Source organism: Trametes versicolor (genome assembly GCF_000271585.1).
Source record: "Trametes versicolor FP-101664 SS1 unplaced genomic scaffold TRAVEscaffold_14, whole genome shotgun sequence".
In the NCBI taxonomy this organism is placed as follows: Eukaryota; Fungi; Basidiomycota; class Agaricomycetes; order Polyporales; family Polyporaceae; genus Trametes; species Trametes versicolor.
In genome coordinates this window covers 422,285-444,188 of record NW_007360334.1, presented here as the reverse complement: position 1 = coordinate 444,188, position 21,904 = coordinate 422,285, and the positions used below count along the sequence as shown (strand labels likewise).

The following is a 21,904-nucleotide window of genomic DNA, read 5'->3' as shown; positions in this document are numbered from 1 at the left end:
CAGCCGTCCGCGTCTCGCCCCGACGGACGGCCTACGCGGCAAGTACTGCGCGCTCAGCTACGTCTGGGGCGAGCCGCAACCACACAGCACTCTCACCTCCAACGTGCACGTCTACACTGCGGGGATCAATCCTGCGAACCTACCGCAGACTATCCGCGACGCGATCTACGTCACGCACGAGCTCGGGATGCAATATCTGTGGGCGGACACGCTGTGCATAATACAGGACTCGGGCCAGGACAAGCGGCGCGAGCTCGCTCGCATGCATCGCATCTACCGCGATGCGCACCTCACCATCATCGCATCCGACGCGCGGAAGGTCAGCGAGGGCTTCCTGCAGGATCGACCGGACGCTGCCGTGCGTGACGTCGTCCTTCCCTTCGTTTGTCCCCCTGTGCTTGTAGGTGGCCCGCCTCAGCTAGGACGGGTATACGTCACTCCTACTTTCATCAGCACAGAGATTATATTCCCGCACCCGCCATCGCACTACAACCTCGCCTCGGAGCCCATCAGCGCACGTGGCTGGTGCATGCAGGAGTACCTCATGTCCCCGCGCACCCTCCTCTTCGCCTCGCACACACTCCAGCTCAAGTGTCCGACCATGACGCAAAACGTCGGCGGCGCCCTTCACCGTCCGTTCAACGAACCGAACCTGCCCGCCACGCTCCTCCTCTCCTCCCCGCCTCGCATCAGCCCCCGCTCCGAGCGCTGGCATAGGCTGCACGCGGCGTGGTGGAAGGTCGTCGTGGACTACACGCAGCGCTCGATTACCTCTCCCACAGACAAGCTCGTTGCGTGCGGTGCGATTGCAGCCGAGTTCGGGCGCGTCCTGTCCACGGAGTACCTTGCAGGCCTGTGGCGCGATACGCAACTCAACGACCTGCTGTGGTTCAAGCGTCCTGCCAGCGCGAACGTTGCGCGCCCCGCGGTGTATCGTGCACCGTCGTGGTCGTGGGCGGCGGTCGACGGAGCAGTTTCTAAGCACGTGGGAGAGTGGGCTGCCCCGGCTGCAGCGGTCGCGGAGGTGGTGAGCAGCGAGATCGTGCTTGAGGACGCAGCGCTGCCTTTTGGACAGGTGACGGGAGGTTCACTCGTCCTGAGCGCAGCACTGGTACCATGCGAATGGGGGCAAGACCGCCCCTACGACGGCCTTCGATTCATGGCTCATCAACACGAAGACCCGCCTGGACGGCTAGACGAGGAGAGCGTACTTGGGGGAAAAGCGAAATCAGCTCTTTTTGCTCGGGGCTACATCGACAGCGAGCCAGATGACGCAGGGATCCGCGGCCTTTGGGCTGTCCCTCTCTTCCGAAACGGACCGTATTACGTGGATGGGCTCGTCGTCTCCCGTGGTGTCTCGCTGGACGGTTCGGGATTGCCGCAGGCGATGGAGTCGTCGTATCGAAGGGTCGGAATCTTCCGGATGATAGAACCGGTCGTACAGGCTCTCGGGTTGGACGGCGAGCTGCAAGTAACTGAGATCAAGCTGGTGTGAAATGCACGGAAAGTACGTCGCTACGCGTAATTATCGTTCATGTTGTCCTGAGAACGAAGCTTGCTGTCGCACAGCTGTGCAATCACTGGTATGTGGGGCGCGTGCGCTACCTCGCTCGTCGACTCATCAAATCTGTCCCCCGTAGATGAACTAATTCGAACCCTCAAGTGCGGTTTATTTCATCGGGCGAATGGTATACACCAGTCTCTCCCTTGGTACGTTCGCAGCACAGTTGCCTGTTCTACTTTCTAGTGTACTGAATGCAGGATCGTTGCATGCAGTAGGCTCTGCAACTCGCACGCGTACTTAGATCCGCTCAAATTCGCATCCGGGTCATCTTTACACCACATTCCTCGCACTCTGATCTACACGCCGGGAGACTTGCCGATCCGCGATTTCAAGATGTCACCTCCTCTGATATTCTCAGATACATCGCCCCAGCATCGCCCTAATTCTTCATCCAGAAGTGTTCTACTGGACAAGCGCTTCATCCTTCACCTCACACTGCCACCCCATAATGCGTCCGGAGCCTTCCCCGCACTGTCTATGTCATTCGTGGAATAGCCTCGAGCGGGTTCTACGACACGTGGACAATGTTTACTCGCCTTGTCCATGGGAACGGAGCTCTGAGCGTACGCGTCCCTCCCCGCGACTCCTATCCGATCCTCGATATCGCTCCTCCACCTCCCTTTCCCTTCCGGTGTACCGAAGCTCACAAGCCTTCGCGCATTGACTGTCCATGGGGCCAAAGAAATCTCGAGCCCCGGAGTCTCCCGCTACCGCTAAACGCAAGTTGCCGCCCAAACCATCCTCGGTTTGCCAAACTTGCTGGGAGGGTCCCTTCGCCGCGCATCTCGGGCTCTTCGACCAGAAGACTCCTCTCGGCCGTGCGAAAGAACGGACCCTCGAAGGGTACGCTTACTCCACCTCGCGCGCACAGCTGGAATGCGGCTCCTCTGAGGGCTGCGTGTGGTGTGGGTTCCTACTCGTATTCCAATCGAAACACGTAGAAACACGCATGAGCAAATCATTGAAGGCGAAGGGCCCCCTCAAAATCACGGTGAGAAAAGCGCCAGATCGCTTCGCACACACACGTTATACGCCGGCGAACCTTCAAGAGCTTCGAGTAGCCGCCCGTGGCCACGACGGAGTATTCTATGGATATCTGTACGCAGCTGCAGGTGGGTTCGCATACGCATCATCCCAGAGGGGTACTGACCACGTAGATTTTAAGACGATCCCGCTGCCCCGTATATCAACGCGCGAAGCCCTATCTTGGACGTCGGGTCCATACAGTCCCTCTCCCTTGCAAAGGCACACATCGATGAGTGCATAGAGACACATGAACGTTGCCAGAAAGCCGCCGATCAGGATCCTCTTCTTCCCACGCGCCTAATCGACTGCATCGACCCCGGTTCCCCACGCCTGGTCGCAACGGAGGGCAAACGCAGTAGCTACCTCGTACTCAGCTACGTTTGGGGCGAGGCGCAACCCCACCGCACGACCACGACCAACATCTCTACCTACACCAATGGCATCGACCCCTCTGTCCTCCCGCAGACCATTCGGGACGCGATCCGCGTTACGCACGGACTTGGCTTCCGGTACCTCTGGGCGGACAGCCTTTGCATTATCCAGGATTCCGACGAGGACAAGCGGAACGAAATCGGGCGCATGCATCGCATCTACCGCTCCGCACACTTAACCATCATTGCCGCCAGCGCCCGAAGAGTCAGCGACGGTTTCCTTCAGGCTCGGCGAGCTTCGCCACACGACATCGCTCTTCCATTCATATGTCCCCGTAGCCCTCCCGCCCGCGCCGACGGCGCCACGGCTGACGCTTCTGGATGGCGTGTGGGCGAGGTGCATATACACCCACAAATGATCGCGCAGGACGATAGCAGCTCGACGGAGCTGAACTACTACGACCGCGACGCAGAGCCGATCAGCGCGCGCGGCTGGTGCCTGCAAGAGCTCTACATGTCCCCGCGCGCGCTCATCTTCACGTCGGAGACACTCCAGCTTCGCTGCCAGACCACTACGCAGAGCGTCGGAAACGTCATCTGCGTCACCCACGCTACCGCAGCGGAGCGTACGCTGCCCGACGCGCTATTCCGCCCGGATGCGGCCCCGATAGAGCACGGCTCCGAAGAATGGTTCGACGTGCACGGGCGGTGGGTCGATATCATGAAGGACTACGCCTTGCGCGCCGTTGGCGAGCCATCCGACAAGCTCGTCGCGTGCGGCGCGATTGCGGAGGCGTTTCAGCGCGTCCTGCGCTCGGACTACCTCGCTGGCCTGTGGCGCGTGCGGCTTTTGTGGGACCTCCTCTGGCACAGGGCCCCTGGCACACGGCTCGTCCGCGTAGCCACATACCGGGCGCCGTCGTGGTCCTGGGCCGCGGTCGACGGGGAGGTGCTGATGTGGCGGCGGCACGCCTTTATGGAGACACCCGTCCTGGCGGAGATCGTCCGCTGCGAGGTGGTGCTCAAAGACCCCGAGCTGCGATTTGGACAAGTTATGGGCGGGTCCCTTCTCCTTCGTGCGGTACTGGTACGATGCGAGCTACGGCGTCCTGGACGGAGGGGGTGGCACGAGATTTTGGTAGAAGAAGACGAGACCGGCGTGCTAGAGGAGGACAAGTCGGAGACCCACCGGCGGATGATGGCCTTCGTTGACGACGATGCCGATGGAGGGATAAAAAGTGCATGGCTCGTTCCGCTTCTAGAGAGGAGGGGGCAGTATCAGTCGATGCACGGCCTTGTGGTCGTACTCACCCAGCCCGAACTGGACGGCTCGACGGCGGTGAACGGGAAGGCCTACCGGCGGATCGGGACGTTCGACACAGACATTTGGGATGTGCAGCAGGGCGGCCGCGCGCCGTTCACTGGGCGTCACGGTACAATTACTCCGAGCAAATACAGATCAAACACGGACATGTGCACCGCAATTGCATTATGTTTGCGCCCCACAAATACGTCCCAAACATGATCGAAACATTATGTTTATTCTGCAATTGTTCCGAGTTTGATACGAGCGCTAAGGTAAAAGGGCCCCGCCAACCGGCGGGCACTGCGCTGCTCACTCGCTCCTCTCCTCCTCTTTGTATCGCACGCGGTGTACTGCGGGGGGCTCGTATTCCGCACGTAATGTAGTGGACCGGAGAACATGTGCTCCGACGTCAATAACCCTTCTATCTCATCAATGCCCGTACCGAAAGAGGCAGCCGGCGTGCCAGGTGCAGCCGCCAAGTGACTCCCCGACCGTCAACCTCGCGTCGGCGCACGCCATGCCGCAGTCTAGAGGGGCAGCGGTCGTCGTACCGCGTGGTGCCTGCGGAGTGAAAGGTCCGCGCGTGTCAGTTAGCGGCGTAGAACATGATAGACGACGTGCGGGAGGAGTTCGCGCGACGCGCACCTGTGGAAGTCCTTGTCCTCTTTCCTCGCGCTGCTCTCCGTGTCCCCTCTCCCTCATCTAGCTTCAGAGAGGGTCTTGAAGCCCCTCGCAGCACAAAATCGCCTGAGAATGACGAAGAGGCCGCGCAAGACTGACAGTAAGCCCACGAAGTCGCGCGAGGCATTCAAGCTTGATAATGTTCTGTAACAGAAGGGCTCGCGTCAACGCGCGCTGTGGAGAGCTCCCCTGGACCGCAAGAGCAGACACCGGCCGACGAACGGCCTCACAAGAAGGCGAGACTTACCTCTGTACCTGCACCGGTGAGATTTTCCATCCCCTCGCCTGCGTCCACGACCAACAGCCTCGTTCAGGCAAGCACCGGTAGAGAGACGCCGCGTCATGCCACTCCCTCCAACTACCGTCACCCGTTCATTCAGAACGCGCCGAAGGGGAAAGCGAAGGACTCACAGACGTCAACGCAAGGCTCGGCGCCGGGCCCGAGTAAGCTGGCGATGATTGCCGCCCTGGGCAGCAAGCCAGCCCGGCATGTTGATGACCGTGGAGGCACCGCGGGGGCGGAGAAAGGTGGCAAGGATGCCAGCGGCAGCAGTAAGCACGACCACTTGATCTCTGAGTGTGCATGGCGGGACTGATCTTGCTATCACGATAGGCAAGACTAGTACAAAGCACTTCGCTGATCAGTTCGCCGACCATCGTTCCAAAATGGACGGCTTACGGGCTGCGGTCAAGGCGCACGATTCGGATATGGAGCGCTACAAGAAGACTGTGAATACGGCGCTCAAAAACGTTGGCGAGCTTGACAAGACACTGGAAAAGGTAATCGTCAAGATCAACACACTCGAGAGTGCCGTGGAGGGCCTACAGGAGAGTCTCACCAACATGGAACGGCGATTTGACGCCGTCCTGGTGGTTGCTAGTGGCCCGCGTGCCACACCGGGAGCTGCTGAGGATGATGCCGCATCGGGTGATGAAAAGGACCGTGATAATCCACTACACGTGAGTATGTCGCACTCATAGTATTGGTCGGCTCACTGACCGCATGCGATATCCTAAGGATGGCGTACGGAAGTGTATCTACAGCATGATGGGCATCAGTACGAACGGGAAGCTCCCGCGTGCCTTCGGGGGAGGTACGTACTGGGAAGTTGTATACACTCCCTCGGAGCAGCCAGGCGAGCCGCATATCGAGGAGCACCTGTTGCGTCCTGACTGGGAGCGGCCCTGGTCAGACAACAAGCGTGGCTGGTCGTTCTACGCGGTCAGCCGTGTCAAAACTCACGGTCACAGCTATTCGACATCCCTATCCCCAGAGCGTCTGGCCGAAACGCCTCGCGATGTGATCGAGGACGCAATTCGAGTCGTTTTCAAAGGTATGGTCCGCAACTGGAAGCTTCAAGAAGATGACGATGGCGAGGCCAAGAAGAAAGAGCGCAACCGGCTGCAGAAGATAAAGAACCGTAAGAAACTGGTGCGTATGCCTGAGATACTCACCGAGTAGTCCACCGTCTCATACGTCTCCTATAGAAAGTCCGCGGTCGTAAGAAAGTGCGCTCCCGTGTCCCAGCTGCGTGCCATCGCAAGTTCGACCATCAGTTCTTGTGGAACTATCAGTCGACGGACGTGTCGGTAGATGAGGAGTACATACCCCCTCCAGCGGCACCCAAAACTAAGGGCATCGATCCTGACACCGATAACGAGGCCGGCGTGAAGAAACCGAAGGTGCCGACGCAGCCGAAGACGCGCAAGGTTTGGGTGTCGCGTTCTCCTGCATGGCGCCGCGAGCCGGTAAGCCTGCCGTTGACGTCTATTCCGCATGCGAATTGGCATACTTACCAGCACATCACATTGCTGCAGGCCAGGAACATGTTAGTCGAAGTCGACGCCGAAGTGGTTGCACAACAGGCGAAGGATGCGACTGGCCGGGGAAACACTCACACGATCCGTCGGCGCGGCCCGACACGCTCGTACAAGGACACCAAGCTACCGAGCTTGAGAGGCAAGTCGTTCAAGCGGATCCCCCGTTCCATGGTCGACCCTGGATGGCTACGCTCGGAATGGGGAGCAAAATATGACAAGCGCACCTTGATATCGGACGACGAGGGCGACAGTGAAGGTGATGGTGAAGGTGGCAACAGTGGTGGTGGTGACGTTGGTGGCAACGCGGGTGAGGACGGTCACAGTGGAGATGATGGTGATGGCGGCGAGGACGATGACGAGGATGGCGAGGCCAAAGTGGGTGGTAGTAGCTCTGACAGCAGCGGCGAGGACGGGAGGGTATTTGGGGGAAGTGGGAGGTTTGCTGGTTCTGGTGAGGACGAGGCCGAGATCGAGGGCATGGACCGTGATGAAGGACGTGGGGAAAGCGTGGCTGACAACGACAACGAGATCGAGTACCTGGACTAAAACGGGTCATGAATCAAATATCTTGCCGCATTGTCTCCGTGCGCAGGCCGGTGTGTGAAATGTGCGCGAATGATTCACATGGGACGGTCCGGCTCCTGCGAGTCCTACATGTGTGCAGTGAATCACTTTCAGCAAGTTCGTACAGTAATAGCAGGCACAACGTACGTGGCAAAGCGACATAGTCACAGTCAATCTGCGTTGCTTGTAGGTGATATGATTGAGCGCGAAATGTCCGCTAAATCGACGTGTTTCGATGACCTGAGGGCTCCCGTACTTCTTGTACCTCCACACATCAATCCCGAGGTCGATAGCGCTGTCACAGATGAGCGAGCCATCATAAATACGGAAGAGTACTCGAGATGGCATACCGTGATGCCCATGGTAAGTTCGGGGCTGCGGGACTCGGAAGGAAGGGCCTGACAACAGCAAGGTCAGCTGTCAGGGTTTGGCCGTCCTCTGTGGTGTGACTGCATCGCATGATATGGATGATGTCAACCGCTTGGCGGCCATCGATGTACGCATAGCGATTCCGCAACCCTCGATGGGTAGCGGATGCGCCGTATTTCTGGCCTGCGATGACTACATGGGTGTAGAAGGGGACATTTAGTGCAATGAAAGGTGATCCATCATCGGCGAATGACGTGTCAGGGATGAGGTTGATGAACGCCTTCCAGCAGTCCCGGAGGTGCAGGTACACGGGCATGTACAACCCCTCGGCACGAAGGTTGCGCTTGCGCCCCTGAGGCTTGGGAAAAGCGGTCAATCCTAGCCGTGATGCGACGAGGACATGTGAGTGCTGTGCATGATGAGCGGGCACAAGGTGGCGCACCTCCACTGTCCTTCGCTGACATGGCAGCAATGTTGCACAAGAGGGTCCCACGGCTTTGATTTGGTCGCTTCTCGCCCTGAAGGCATCGTTTGAGGTCCCGTATGTTGTCATCGTCCTCGGCAGTTCTGTTGTCCCCTAATGCATCGAGCTGGAGGATCTAGTGGTGAAGTCAGCCATGGGGACGCTGAGGTATGAACGAGACCGCAGACCAGGTCATGGATGAGGTGGAGCTTGACCCAGCTCCGCATCATAGTAGCCTCAAGCTCGCCGCCCTTGTGCCCGTTGTGGTTGATCTTGGATAGCCATCCGTTGAAACGTTCGAACGTGTACGCCCACCATCCATATACAGGCCCAAACCGCAGCAGCGACATGTTGAAATGTGTCATGAGGTGGAAATATGGCGTCAGGTGGCAGTCCATCTGCGCCCACGCCTGGCACGCGCGGTTATGGCATGTTTGCGCGCGGTGTGCTTCAGCGACGCTGATAGACTGTGAGCCCCAAATCCGGATTGCGGTGGCCCACTCGAGGATCGTCTCCGTGTGCGCACGGTAGTTCCGCTCCATGGAAGCTTGCTCGAGGCCTTTGAGGTCGTCAGATGTCATACCAGGATCATATGCAGCGGCAGCCTGCCGTCGCTCATTTACTAGAGCAGCGATACGCCTTGCCTTGATGGCAGCCTTCTGCTTACCCCGTAACGGCGGTGCGTCGCAGTCGGGGATCTCCCCATCAACCTGCCACGCCTCATAGAGACCGACTGGTAAGATTGAGACCATATTGCGCCACTGGTCCGCCTTTCCGGTACCACCGGCGATTAGCTATTGCCAAATGTGCACTGTGGTGAGCACCGGTGCGTGGATGCAAAGGATTTGTGCTTACGCCCTTAGGTACACGGCCAGCGCTGCTCGGCCACCAGCAGGCGTCTACCCATGCCTCGAACTTCTTGAGGGGGTTGTCGTGCCGTTTTCGTTTAGTGAACATGCCACCTGCGGTCAGGATACCTTGGACAACATGCTTTGCCTCCCCTGGGGATACACATCAGCTGCTGATCACGACCATTAAGTGGGAGCATGAGCGCAAGCATTCTCACCTAAATAGGCTGCATGCATGAAGTCTGGCGGGGTGTCGCTGACTGGAGACCACCCGGGCAAGATATCCAATGCCGACCAGCGAATCCCGCGCTCTTCGGCGATCTCCTCACGCGTCACAGGATCAGCGTCGCGTGCGCGGAATGCATACTTGAGGAAGCGCTGCTCGTCACGATACTCGAACACTAGGATAAAATTATAGAGGTTAGTTTACGAATGGCTAGGCCGCATTGACGGACGTACTCTCAGGATCGAAACAATCCGGATGGGTGAGGGAGTGCATGGCCTGCTTACATACAGGGCACATGAACCATGTTGAGGTATGGCCACGCAAACCCGAGGCTTTCCGAGCGGCAGGGAGGTCAGACGCGTTGGCGTACAAGTGGCAGTGCACAGGAACGGCGTCATTCTCTCCTGGCACGGAGACGTCAATGCCTGTGGCCACGGTCATGTATATCAGCACACCCATGTTCCGAGGGTCACAGTAAAGACCATAATGTTTACCGTTGTATAGCTCTATAAGGTCAGGGATAAAGATGTCCAGGACGTGGTTGAGCTGCTCCAGAGAAGGCTCATCGGGGCCAGGTATTGTCGCAAGAAGGAACGTCTCCTCACGTAGGAACCGCTTCGAGCGGGGATTGTTGCAGACAGTGAGGTAGATTGCACCAACGGAGTGGTTACCTCTCTTGAGCGCACGGAACCTAGGTCGGGTGAGCTTGAGCCAGGGAAATTTATTAATGTGCCGCAGACGTACCAGTCGAGGTTGAAGATCATTACTATGCCATTAGGAAGTGTGACAAAACGCTGGTTTACCTCATCCACATCGATGTCCTCGATATCCCATGGGCCCCCCTTACGACGTGCGAGGCCAGCTTGGATGGCGTCCCACCCCCAGCCGTCTGACATATCGTACATGCGGTACTCCTCGTCAAGAATGCCGGCCCAGTGCTCAGCATCTATAGGCGGCTTTGCACCAGGCTCATCCTTCTGTCCTCGGCGCCATTCGCTGAGTTCTTTGAGCTTGCCTGGGCGACATACAAGGCGCCGGATCGAATCCTTTGGACTTGTGGCAGAGAGGACCTTGACCGGGATGCGACGGGCCTTGCCATCGCTGAACACCTTGTTCTCGAATAGGATGCCGGGACAGTCTTCTTGGACACACTTGCCATCCGGAGGGAGTTCATCGAGTGTACTAGGATGGTGAGTATCCCAACAGACATCGCACACCGCATAGTAGGTGATATGGTCATCGGGGTCCAGTCCCAGACGTCGTTCGGCTGTCCGCAGAGTGACCGCCATGCGCTCTAGCCCGTCGATTTCGAACCCAGTTTGTAGACTAAACGAGACAAGCTGAGAACGCGAGCATTCGAGCATGTACTGGGCAAGGTCGTGTGTAGCACCATGAAAGGCGACGGCTATGAATGCCTGCACATATGCGCGACGGACGAGCGGGTGCTCGTAGAACGCGCGAGGAAGCTCGCCTGGCTGAGGTTTGGGCTCAAGTGGATCATTGTCGCCGACATGCAGCTCGTCAAGAGAGACGTACAGAGGATCGTCATCGCCAATGTCGAAAGTGTCGTCGTCGAGGGTATCGTCGTAGGAGGTGTCTGAGTCAGGGGATGCTGGTCGCAGGTCAGGCATGTCGTCCTCCGCACTATCGTCCGAGAAGTAGGCGTCTTCCGGAAGAAACCCATCAGAAGACTCGTCAGAGGACTCGTCAGAGGATGAGGACCACCGGCCAGGTCCAGTAGGTCCATCAGGAACATCGTCTTCGTCTTCGCATTCCTCAACCGTAGTCTGCCACCGAGTAGTCGGAGACCCCAGCCTGTCGAGTTCAGAGTCCGAGTCCTCCCCAGCATCCCCAGTAGCAGAGTTTAGAGTAGACTCTTGTCCTAGCGTATCTCCCAGAGAGCCAGAGAGCGAAGGCGCAGTGTCGAAGTAACCAGAGTCGTCCGAAGAGGGGCTCTCACCGGGTGAATGTGACCCTGACCCCACTGCCTGACCTTGCCCTTCCTCCTCTAGTCCTAGAGTCCTAATCCGCAGATCTTGGCTGAGTCGTCGGTCGTCTTCATGCGAGCCTGTGGCATGTGCGAAAGCCTGCGAAGCGTCCTCGTCTCGTCGACGGTGGGTGTTGATGGTTTGGAGGGTTTGCTTCTTGTGCGGGCTGTTTTTGCAGGTGGTACACGGGCATCGATAGCGCCGTTGTGAAGGCGGTGGTGGAGGGGGAGGCATGGGAGGGGGGAAGAAATGTGGATATATTGGTTGCTGGTGGGTGTATGCGGTCAAGGGCTCAGGCGCCTATTGCAGGCGCGTCGTCGCGTCCTTCTGCAGGGGACGCGTAGCTCCCGTGACCGCGCGCCGTTTGCTCCGTACAAATACGGACCAAATACAGATCGGGACAACTATGGTACAATTCTCGTTCCAAACACGGACATTGTTCTACCTTTGCTCCGAGCAATTGTGCCGCGACGCGTAGTGGTTGGCGGAGATCGAGCTTGTTTGAACTCGACCGAGGTCCTTTGCCACCACCTCTGGCCTCGTCACTTCAGATTCTCTACGTGCAGTTTTTGGATCGCCGTCATTCTGATTTCTATTTAGTCTGTCCACCCCGTTGTTTTGACCTGGCCCGAGCTCTTCGTTTGTGAAACAAGCGGCGCAGAAGCGCTATAACATTTTTCTTGTTCCCGGCCTTTCCCCTACCTCGATTATGAGCCGTCGTGTTTTTCCACAACTGCCACAGCTTCTAAGTATACGCCTACGGCCAACTCTGGCCTGATGAACTCTGAACCTGGAAGGCTGTAAGCCGCACAAAGAGAGGTCTTCAGTCTGTGAGAGAACGACTATGATTGCATAGTACTGTACCTGTAAGCCGCACAAAGAGAGGCTACAAGTACTAGTAAGTAAACATGTAAAGAAGCATAGGTAGTATGGGACTTACTCTTCAGTCTGTGAGAGAACGACTGAAGAGCAGAGGCCTGCAGAGTCCTCCTTATATACTACTGGGGAGGACGATGAGTAAGCATATAAGAAGAGAGCATGTGACGTCCAGAGGACGCTGACTGAGCGATGAATAACGCTGAGTAAGGGAGCATAATCGACATAAGGTCAGATAGTCCATGGCTGAGTAATGCGAGTAATCCGGACACTGTCTAGAATAGTCCGGAACATCGTAGAACGTACCAGAATCATATGGAGGGATGGCAGGATGCCAAGTAAGTACAGAACAAAAGAATGTACGTATATGGTAAGTAGGAAAGTCCATGCTGGCGTATGGTAGACGCACAGCCACTATCACTGCCACTCCCGGTCCGGCACAGCCGTAGACACAGAAGTTCAACATGGCCGAGTCCGTACGACACGGCATCGGCTGAAACAGTGCGCGTTGCAAGGTACTAAGTATTGGTCTCCAATCGGGGGAGACAAACCTGATATTTTTGCGGAGGACCATGGGCTTTGTCAAAGAACAGTCTGGAACTGTTAACGTTCTCATGGGATTGCCCGGGAGCAAGTGCTCGCGGGCGAAGCAAGTTGGGTACTTACCATCCTGAGAAGTCTGCGATGGTATGGCCTGGGACCGTGGCCAGAGCACTGAAACACAGTTGTACAAGAGCGTCGTCGACACTAGTGGCAAGTAAGTACCGTATGTGCAGACTGCAGATGTGGTTCACGCTCAAGTTGGGCAGAAGCCCGGACTCCGCGGAGTTCGGAGTTCTCAGCCCCGGAGGCGCTGGGCAAACCTTATTCAGTACCACCACCGTCGCCAAACCGCCGCCGACAACACATGCAGTTCTCTCTCAGCCCTTCTACCTCTACTCCTCTCGCGCTGTCTTGGCTCTCACTTTGTGCTGGAACGCGTCTGGGATGTCTGGTTCTCTAGATTGGTCAAACAGTATCACCGCCTCAGCCCCGTCGCAGGCAGCAACATAGAACTCGCACAACCTGGCCTCGCGCCGCCCCATAAAGTCCTGTACCTTCGTCTGTCCGTTTCTCCCTCACATCAAAGATCTCTACGCTTCTGCTGCGGAAATACAAGGCTTGTGCTCTCGCACGGATGTTGCATATGTCTCACTCCGTTGGGAATCAAGGCGCCGCGCGGCGTCTTGCTCGTAGGACCGTGTACCTAAAGTTGCATATAGGTATGTCCATTCCTCTTATCTTCATCCATCGCACGTTGATTAGCTTTCGGGATTGCCTTTGACTGGCAGACTAGCTGAGCGCGCCCATTCGGATCGTCCACGTCTCAGGACCATCCTTGTCCACCTGTGTCGCCCTTGTCCATCCGCGGTGGACGTGGAGCGGGCCTGGCGGATACCTCTCCCTCAGTTCTTTCATGGAGGTTAGATACATCCGCATAGACCCTCTACATATGCATACTCGAAGCCAGAAACATGCTCCAACCTCCAATTATGGCGCCGGCGGCGTGTTTGCCTTGGGCGGCATCACCGATGCAAATGGCCAGCTCGTGACGCGCTCGCACCCGAGTGAGCGCGACTCCTGCGCACTGCGCGTGGGTCCTGTGGATCTCCATTTCTGGTGCGGAACGCAGGAGTTGCGAAGCTGAGTGGTCTCTGCACTCTCGAGCCTTGCTGGTCTGCGAAGCAGGACGGTGTCATCGGGTTGGGGGTACATAGATTCTGGACGATAGGACTCTAGCATTACGCAGGTGAGTCTTGTACCAGAATTTCGCTTTTTATCTTCCCCTGACCAGTCTTGTCTATGCGCGCGTTCACGATCCACAGCACCAGCCCTGGCAAAGAACATCATACATATGTCTGTTGTCTGTTGCTCCACGAACCCACGCCTTCTCCTCTTCTGTCGCCTGTGGTCTGTGCGACGATCTGCGGATGGTTCGTCCCCGTTGGGTTCGGCGCGTGCTGGGCTTGTCCGGGATCGTCTGTTGGCCTGCAGGAACGGACCGCGGTTCGTGACGTCATGCGCACCTCACGACACACTCGTTCTTCGATGTGCTCTATACTAGGACCCGGGAACCTGACTGGTGGGATGGATTATCTCCTTTCTGCTTACAATGCGATCTCGCTGTACCTGGGTAGGCTCAAGCAGGAGGCCGACCACGGAGAGCGTCAAGTACGGGCACCTAAGTTGTCACACGAAGGGCTTGCGGCGCTGTGTTCCTCGGTACGTTTGACGACTATATGTGTTTGCCCATATTCGTAACTATCTAACTGATCGCAGACACTCATGTCGCCCGTAGCCATCCGCACCCATGATTGCTACATACATGCCATTGTCGGAACTTTTCTGGGCGCATCGCGAGGGTGTTTCCCTCCCGGGCCCGGACTACCTCTTCGGCATTGCGCCTTTACTGCTACGGAAGGACGACTCGAATCCACGCTGGACACGCACTTCAGTCTTCTTCGGCGGCTCCGCACGGCCACGCTGCGCATTTCACGCGATTGCACGTGTGGGCCCCGTGTCTTCCTCCGCTCCGCATTCCTTTCACATGCACTGACTCGCTGCCTCCGCGAGTGGCAGATGGCGGTGGAATTCATTACACGATGCCGGCAAGTCCTCGCGGTTGTCTACGTCGTGCTCGTGGGCGCTGGGGCGGTGCATCGATAAAGGTCCCATATTTGCCGGTGCGCGTATAGGTATAACGGACATGCGGACGTCGATCCCCTACCTCCCACCCCCCAACATGTACCGTAGCCCGCTTCGCCGTTCTTCCATGGCCCGTAGCAACACCCAAGTACAGCTGCTACGTCGCAGCACCCGGATCGCGTCAAGGAAATTACCGCCCAAGCCGTCCTCCGTCTGCGCAGACTGCTGGAATGGCCCTTTTGCTGCACAGCTCGGCCTCCTCCACGCGCCGTTCAAGTGGACTGGGGAGGGAGGGTATTCATACTCCACCTCGAGGGAACAGCTGAAGCGAAGCGCCGCAGCCGGTTGTGCTTGGTGTAAGTGCCTATATCAGAAGCTCCTACAGCGCGGCTCCGTAGTCAAAGGTATCAAGGGGCTGCCGTCGAGCTGCCTCAGTATCACGATTGGATCCCCTGGCGGTGGAGTCGGAATCACCCCAACCAATGTGCAAAACCTACGTGTAGCTATCAACAACGACAGGAGCTTTGACGAACTACTGTTGCATGCATCGGAAGGTGGGTCCGCGTTGAATCACGCATAGCCAACACGATTCTGACATACGTGATAAGACGACCCGGCAGCACCGTACATCGTCGCACGCGATCCCATCCTGGACGCCGGATCCTCTCGCACTCTCTCCCTCGCGAAGGCGCTCATCAACGAGTGCGCGCATGGACACGAGCGTTGCAGGACGATTTCGCCGTCTTCCGCCGTTCGCCTCCCCACGCGTCTTATCGACTGCGCCGACCCCGCGCACCCGCGCCTCGTCTCTACGGAGGGCGAACACGGTACATATCTCGCGCTCAGCTATGTGTGGGGCGAAGCACAGCCCCACAAGACCACCAAATCCAACATATCTGCCTACTCCGCCGAGATTGATACTTCTCTCCTCCCCCGAACTATCTGCGACGCGATCTACGTCACGCATACACTCGGATCCCGGTACCTTTGGGCGGACAGCCTGTGCATCATCCAGGACTCGGACGAGGACAAGTTGCACGAAATCGGGCGCATGCATCTCATTTATCGCTATGCGTATCTCACCATCATCGCCGCCAGTGCGGAGCGCGTCAGCGACGGGTTTCTGCAGGATCGTCTCGCAGAACCAGACGACCTCACCCTTCCATTCCTCTGTCCCCCGCCCCCTCCCGCGTCTGGAGATGATGCAGCGGAAGTACAGCAGGTGGGCGAAGTGCACTGCTCCCACCGATCCTGGGCTGTGGACCCGCCGGATCCCGTAGACCGGCGAGGTTGGTGTCTGCAAGAACTGTACATGTCTCCGCGCGCACTCATCTTCGCGTCGAAGACACTCCGGTTCAGGTGCCAAGAAGCCACGCCAAACGTCGGCAACTCCATCCGCAGGACGTACATGGACGTCCGGCTACCAGATATCCTCTTCCACCCAGCGCCGCCGCCGGTACAGCGTGGCTCGAAGGAATGGGCCGACATACACACCCAGTGGGGGCGCATCGCGAATCAATACAACGGGCGCACCCTTGGCCAGGCGTCGGACAAGCTCGTCGCGTGCGGCGCGCTCGCGGAGGCGTTCCACCGCATCCTGCGCTCGGACTATCTCGCGGGCATGTGGCGCGACACTCTGCTCTACGACCTGCTTTGGCGAGCCCACAAGAGTGCCGGGGATCCGGAATCCGGACAAGTAGGCCGCTCAGCGGAGTACCGCGCCCCGTCGTGGTCGTGGGCTGCCGTCGACAGGGCGGTCGACTCCCGTGGCCCCTCCTACAACGCGCTGAACGTGGCTTTTGCTGCGACGGTGGTCCACTGTGAGGTCACGCTCAAAACGCCGGAGCTTCCGTTCGGCGAAGTGACGGGTGGCTCGCTCGTTCTGCGTGCGACGTTGATTCCGTGCAAGGTGCGCATAACTGATAACGGGTTGGGCGCTGAGATCCTGTTTGTCCGGCCTTCTGCGCGCGGGCGGTGCCCTGGAGTTATTGATGCAGCCGATACCATAGTCGAGGATGGGAGGTTTCTCGGCTTGTGCTCCGTCGACCATGATCCTGATCTGCTGCTCGAGAGGGAGTCAGAGTGGCTCGTCCCGCTTCTCCGGCGAACGAACGCCCCAGGTGCCCCATCGGCGTACGGTCTTATCGTCACCCTCGCGAATCTGGACTCGGGCGAGAACACGGAGAGCAGGAAGGTCTACCGCCGGCTTGGGGAGTTCACGACGTTTTTGAGCTGGGACAAGCTGCTCAGCTATGCACCCACGTCGTTGGAGGAGGAGATTACCGTTATCTGAACGCAATCTCAGCACCCTGTGGTAGCTGTTACTCCACCTCGTTCGCTTCCCATATGTACCATCGGCGACTCGCTATCATGTACCAGTGAGTTTTCGTTTTTTGTTTCATAGTTCCGCGGTCATCAACTGCCACCTGCTCCCGTCGCAGAACCTATTAGCTACTCCGCGCAGTAGGCTGCTCGGCGGGGCGTCGGGCTAGTACCTTGCTACGCATGTATCCCACTATCAGATCGCTCTGCGGCCGAATTCACTCCGTCAACCTATTTTACGCCTGGGCGCACAGCCGGCCCGCGGCCACTTCGAAGAGCGCCAGTCCGCGCGGTCCATAGACGGACGGGGCACCCCGTTCTGATATACTCGCTAGGCCGACTTCTAGTCGGATAGATCGACGCATGCTTTGCTGGACCGCAGCCTTGGTTCGCTCAGGTACGCGTTTCAAGCCTCGACATTCGTGTCGTTTTGCTGAACTCCCCGCCTCGGCGCTGTAGATAATTGTCTTCCCAAAAACTCCGACACTCATCGACATCGCGTTTCCCCCTTCGCCTTCCTCGGATGCGACAGGCTGTTCGCTCTATTCGCGCCGCAGAAGATCAGGCCTACATCTCTTTCTCCCTCTCCACCACAACCCGAGACGATCTGACCGCCCAGACGGCTGCGGTATTCGATGCACCTCGCGTCTCATAATCGCGTATCTGGGCCTTGACTCCCTCCGAGCCTCACATGCGCGACGCGGCGGTGTCCGCCGCTCGCTTCTTTGACTCGGCGGTGTCCGCCGCTCGCTTCTTTGACTCGGCGGCCAGAACGCGTCGTTCGGGACAGCATCGTCACTGTCTCCGGACCTAAAACGAAGGGACACATTACCAGGTGTCAGATGTGCGTTGCGGCGATGCGCATGTCGTGGTCGCACCCTCGGAGTCCAATAGCCTACGGCCGACAGGGCGTCGGACTAAAATTTCTCTGCAGTTACGTGTGTGTCTCGCTGCGGTATTCGATTCGGTTTGTTGAAGTCCGCACCATGAACGCAGAGTTAGCGCACCTCAGTAGCGTCCGCGAGCTTCGTTGCGGATGCGGCCCCTCGCAAGAACATACCCGGTATGTGCCGGGCCATCGCGTCGATGAAGGGGCATATTCGATCGGCGCGTTCATAACTCTACAGAGAGTCACGCCCAGGCAGTTTGACGTTCGAGCTGGGATGGCACAATCACCGCGCCGCGGGCGGTGGCTCGTCGAGGTGTGCCTTCACGATTTACAGCATCTGTTCCGTATATCTAAGCCCCGACAGCAGCAGATCGTACAGCTTCTCCGCACATCCTGCACAACATAAACCTGCTGCACCCTTGGACGTCTCGTCAGCTCTTGCTCTTTCATGCGCAACAGTCCACCCTGCCTCCCGGCCGCGATGTTGCACGCACATGCGATGCTACCCGAAGCCACTCTGTCCTTCGTGGTCTCAAAACTCCTTGTCTCCTCGTCGCCGTGACTCGTCCAGCATCTCTATTTCAAGATAACCTGTCCACCCGCACTCCGAAGACTCGGGGAGTCCACCCTCCATCTGCCTCCACTACGCTCCACCGAGTCGAAGCCGCGTATCTGAAGCCAAGCATATACCAGGGAAACCATGGTCTTGGTACGCTCTTTACTTCTTCGCCTACCGTGGTGCCGTGCTGAGTAGCGTATCTAGCATGTATCCTCAAATGGACCAGATGTGCGCAAGTATCCCTGCACCGCGGCCCCGCCGCAGCCTAGCTCGGAAGCCTCAACACTTTCTCGTATTTCCCGTACGCGCCCCACACCAAACGTATCTTGGACCGTCTCCTCATCTTCACGGAACCGCAGTCCCCCGTATCCCAGCTTCTATTCGAGTTCCTGCTCTCTTCCAGTATCTCCCCTCCGGCTTCGGACTCGGCTCTGTTTCCCGTATTGGCGACACCTCATCTACCCTCGTCTCGGTTTCTATTGTTCGTTTTGTCTAGTATTCTTTGTCGGAGCGGCATAGATGCATCTGCCAAACCCCTGACCGTTCTGTCTTTTCAAACCCCATACTTGCTTTTCGCTATGTCTCCTGTACTTTTATTTTTTCTCATCCTTCGTCGTACACCCGCGGTCCTTCAAGGATGGCGTCTCCGTTCCTGTTCCCTCAATCCACGGCCCTCGCTCTCAAACCTCGCTAACACCACCTCCGCCAACCGCTCCCAATGTGGGTTGTCCACTTATAGCTCCGTCCCCTGGCGATTACCCCAATCCGTCCGACTCCCGTCTCCTCCTGCTGGGAACGCGCACCGGTTGTTCCGCGTGCAACCGGGTGGGGCTGCTCCGTGCTTCGCGTCGCGCGTGGGGTGACGCCGTTGCGACTCCATCCGGCGTTTTTTTCTGCCTCGGGCCCCATTTCCACTTAACGCCAGCCGTATCCCGAGACGTCTTCACAATCCAGCATATCCCGTGGCACGCACGTCTCCGCGGCCAGAATCCCGGCCCTACCCTTCTCCGAGCGCCACACGTTGGGTGGCGACTGCGGCTCATGCCGTGCCCTTGCAACTCTCAACACACCGCACCCGCCGTCCGATTGACGAGTATCGCGCGCATGAGGATCTCGAGAAACGGGGATACGGCGGATAGTCCGCGATCGCCGTAAACGCAGTCGATGCTATGATGAGCGCGAACGCGCCGGGTTCGCGCGGAACACGCGGGCGCGACAGCGCTCCGGACTCCCGATGGAAGAAGGGTCTCGCTATGCACTTCACGCGACGCGACACGAGGCCCTCCAGCAGCTCAAGATGTCCAAGAGCGATCCGTGTTTGTCTGTTTGCCGAGGCCGCCGCCGCACTCCGCATGGTTTGCTCTTGATGTCTTTAGAAATGTCTGATCGACTACGGTACAGTACCCCCACGCCGAAAGGTCCGCCGCGTCCTCCGACACGCTCCTCGCAGCCTGGCAACTCCGCGATTCCGAGCTTGGACGCAACCATCAACCCCGCGCGATGTCAGACGCCAGAGCAGATGTGGATCGTCGGGGCGGGGTGGTGTCGGACGCGGCCAAAGACGCAATGCAAGAGAGGCGGCGTTGGCATGGATGAAGCGCGATCAACGGTTGCGGAGACAGAGATGGATGAGCGGATTTCTGCTCGCGTGGGAGGTAGAGCTGACGAACGCATTTCCAGGCGCGTAGAAGACGTGTACTACATGAGATTGTGATTCAGCAGCTTGAGAGAAACGAATGGAACGTACAGGAGAGGCGATGATTCCAAGAAGAGAGCGGGAAGATATGATCTGCATTGTATAGTTTTGAGCGAATCAAACGAAAAGATGACGTACATACCGCGGACGAGCAGAAGGCGCAGGAGTCCGAGGACAGGATGAGGCCTCGACAATGCTGAAGCATGTCGGGCAGACGACACAGCAGGATGGGTGTCGCGCTTGGATCCGTCATACTTTTCCGAGCATGGGGGTATCCCAACGCGCGAAATCCGAGTTGAGCGCGTCTGCGCGCGCGCCACGGGGGGCACCGTTAAGGCTATCGGCTCGGTATACTTGTGTTTGATCAGGATCCAATCAGAGAAATAGAACTAAGCCTGGCGCGTGGTACATACGCAGAACGACACCTCAAGAAGAGACGTGGAGGTGGCCATGGGGAGAACGCTCAACGAATTGATCTTCTGAGTTTTTTGTGTGTCGAGGATGAGTGTGGAGCACGGTGTATATATCTTCAGCACTCTTTGCCTGCTGAAAGAACTAGGAGATCGTAGATGGGTGGAGAGGATGTGCATGGACGCGATGGTGAGCCATCAGCCGTACGCTACTAGGGTTTCTTGGAGAAGACGTATAGAGGATCAGACCATACAAAGTGGTGCCGCAGGGAGAAAGCCAATCTTTATTTCAGTACGTCAGATAGCACGTTGAGGAGCACGCAAGAGTAGCTAGGCTGTCGTATTGAGAGCATTCGGAGACAAGTGAGATGGTGGTGCGATGCAGAGTCGTCCAAAGCTAAGCGCGGGGGACAGAAGCAGCGGATCTCGGATCTCCGGGAAGTGCGGAGCGCTTGCGGTGCCGCGCAAACCTTATTCAGTACAGCACCGCCTACGGTCGACCCTACTACCACCACCGACGACGACGACTCTGTCAGACGTCTGACTCTCTGACCGTTGTTTTGATGCCATGCTAAATCATTCCTCTTGTTTTCTGGCCCCCAATATGGCTGCTGCTTTTTGCTTCAAATGCCACCTCAGGTGACGTCCCACCACATCTGCTTCGAACATGACCCGCCTACGACTCGTATACGCCAGAACCCCTCACGGGCTCGTCTCCCTGCCCTTCTTATCAAGTGGTCGCGCGCCAACTCGGAGAGCTTGCGTGGTACTGTATCAGGAGCCGATGTCGCGCTCGGTGTAGGCGTTGTTGTCGGTTGGACATTTGGGGACGCGCCTTTGCATTCAGTATGTCGTATTTCCTATCGCCGAAACGCAGCTGACGGCCAATTGTCTAGTCAGTCTGAAAACGCAGGCTGGTCAGTTATCACTACCTACATCGTTCTCGTCCAGTTGCAACGGATGCGCTTACCTCCGGCTCTCGTGCTTCGCTATCTGGCACGGAACTGGTGTTGCGCTCGTGCTCGGCTTTTTCTGCAGCTACGACAACAACACCTGCATAAACCAAGACGAGCACCTGAACCATCGATGCGAGGTAAGGCGTATGCACCGTACTCGTCGTGCTATATGACTAACGACTATCATAGCTAGCGCTGATGCTCCATTCGCTACCTCTACACGCAGCGCTCCTCTCCTATTCCACCGTGCCAAACGCGCATTTTTTCAGGAAGATAACCCGTTT

The 21,904-nt window shown here is 57.7% G+C and overlaps 4 protein-coding genes across 4 annotated transcripts; 3 read left to right on the top strand and 1 right to left on the bottom strand.

The window, feature by feature from the left end:
- Nucleotides 1-109: 109 nt before the first annotated feature.
- On the top strand, nt 110-1,495 carry TRAVEDRAFT_135799 (uncharacterized protein; the record flags this gene model as incomplete). Its single annotated transcript, XM_008046618.1, has 2 exons — nt 110-427; nt 707-1,495. Coding segments are annotated over 2 exons (1,107 nt in total), but the record flags the coding sequence as incomplete, so codon positions are not given.
- Nucleotides 1,496-2,788: 1,293 nt separating this feature from the next.
- TRAVEDRAFT_79709 (HET-domain-containing protein) lies at nt 2,789-3,220 on the top strand (the record flags this gene model as incomplete). The annotated part of the gene is made up of 1 exon (XM_008046617.1): nt 2,789-3,220. A coding segment is annotated over one exon (432 nt), but the record flags the coding sequence as incomplete, so codon positions are not given.
- A 3,735-nt stretch (nt 3,221-6,955) lies between these two features.
- On the bottom strand, nt 6,956-10,870 carry TRAVEDRAFT_40629 (uncharacterized protein; the record flags this gene model as incomplete). The annotated part of the gene is made up of 10 exons (XM_008046503.1): nt 6,956-7,306; nt 7,502-7,628; nt 7,684-8,080; nt 8,145-8,301; nt 8,354-8,959; nt 9,021-9,166; nt 9,232-9,414; nt 9,473-9,643; nt 9,695-9,914; nt 9,980-10,870. The coding sequence occupies 10 exons, from the start codon at nt 10,868-10,870 to the stop codon at nt 6,956-6,958; spliced, it is 3,249 nt and encodes a 1,082-aa protein (XP_008044694.1).
- Nucleotides 10,871-14,915: 4,045 nt separating this feature from the next.
- TRAVEDRAFT_53689 (HET-domain-containing protein) lies at nt 14,916-17,081 on the top strand (the record flags this gene model as incomplete). The annotated part of the gene is made up of 2 exons (XM_008046616.1): nt 14,916-15,342; nt 15,397-17,081. 2 exons carry the CDS (start codon nt 14,916-14,918, stop codon nt 17,079-17,081), a joined length of 2,112 nt encoding a protein of 703 aa, XP_008044807.1.
- Between the last annotated feature and the right edge of the window lie 4,823 nt (nt 17,082-21,904).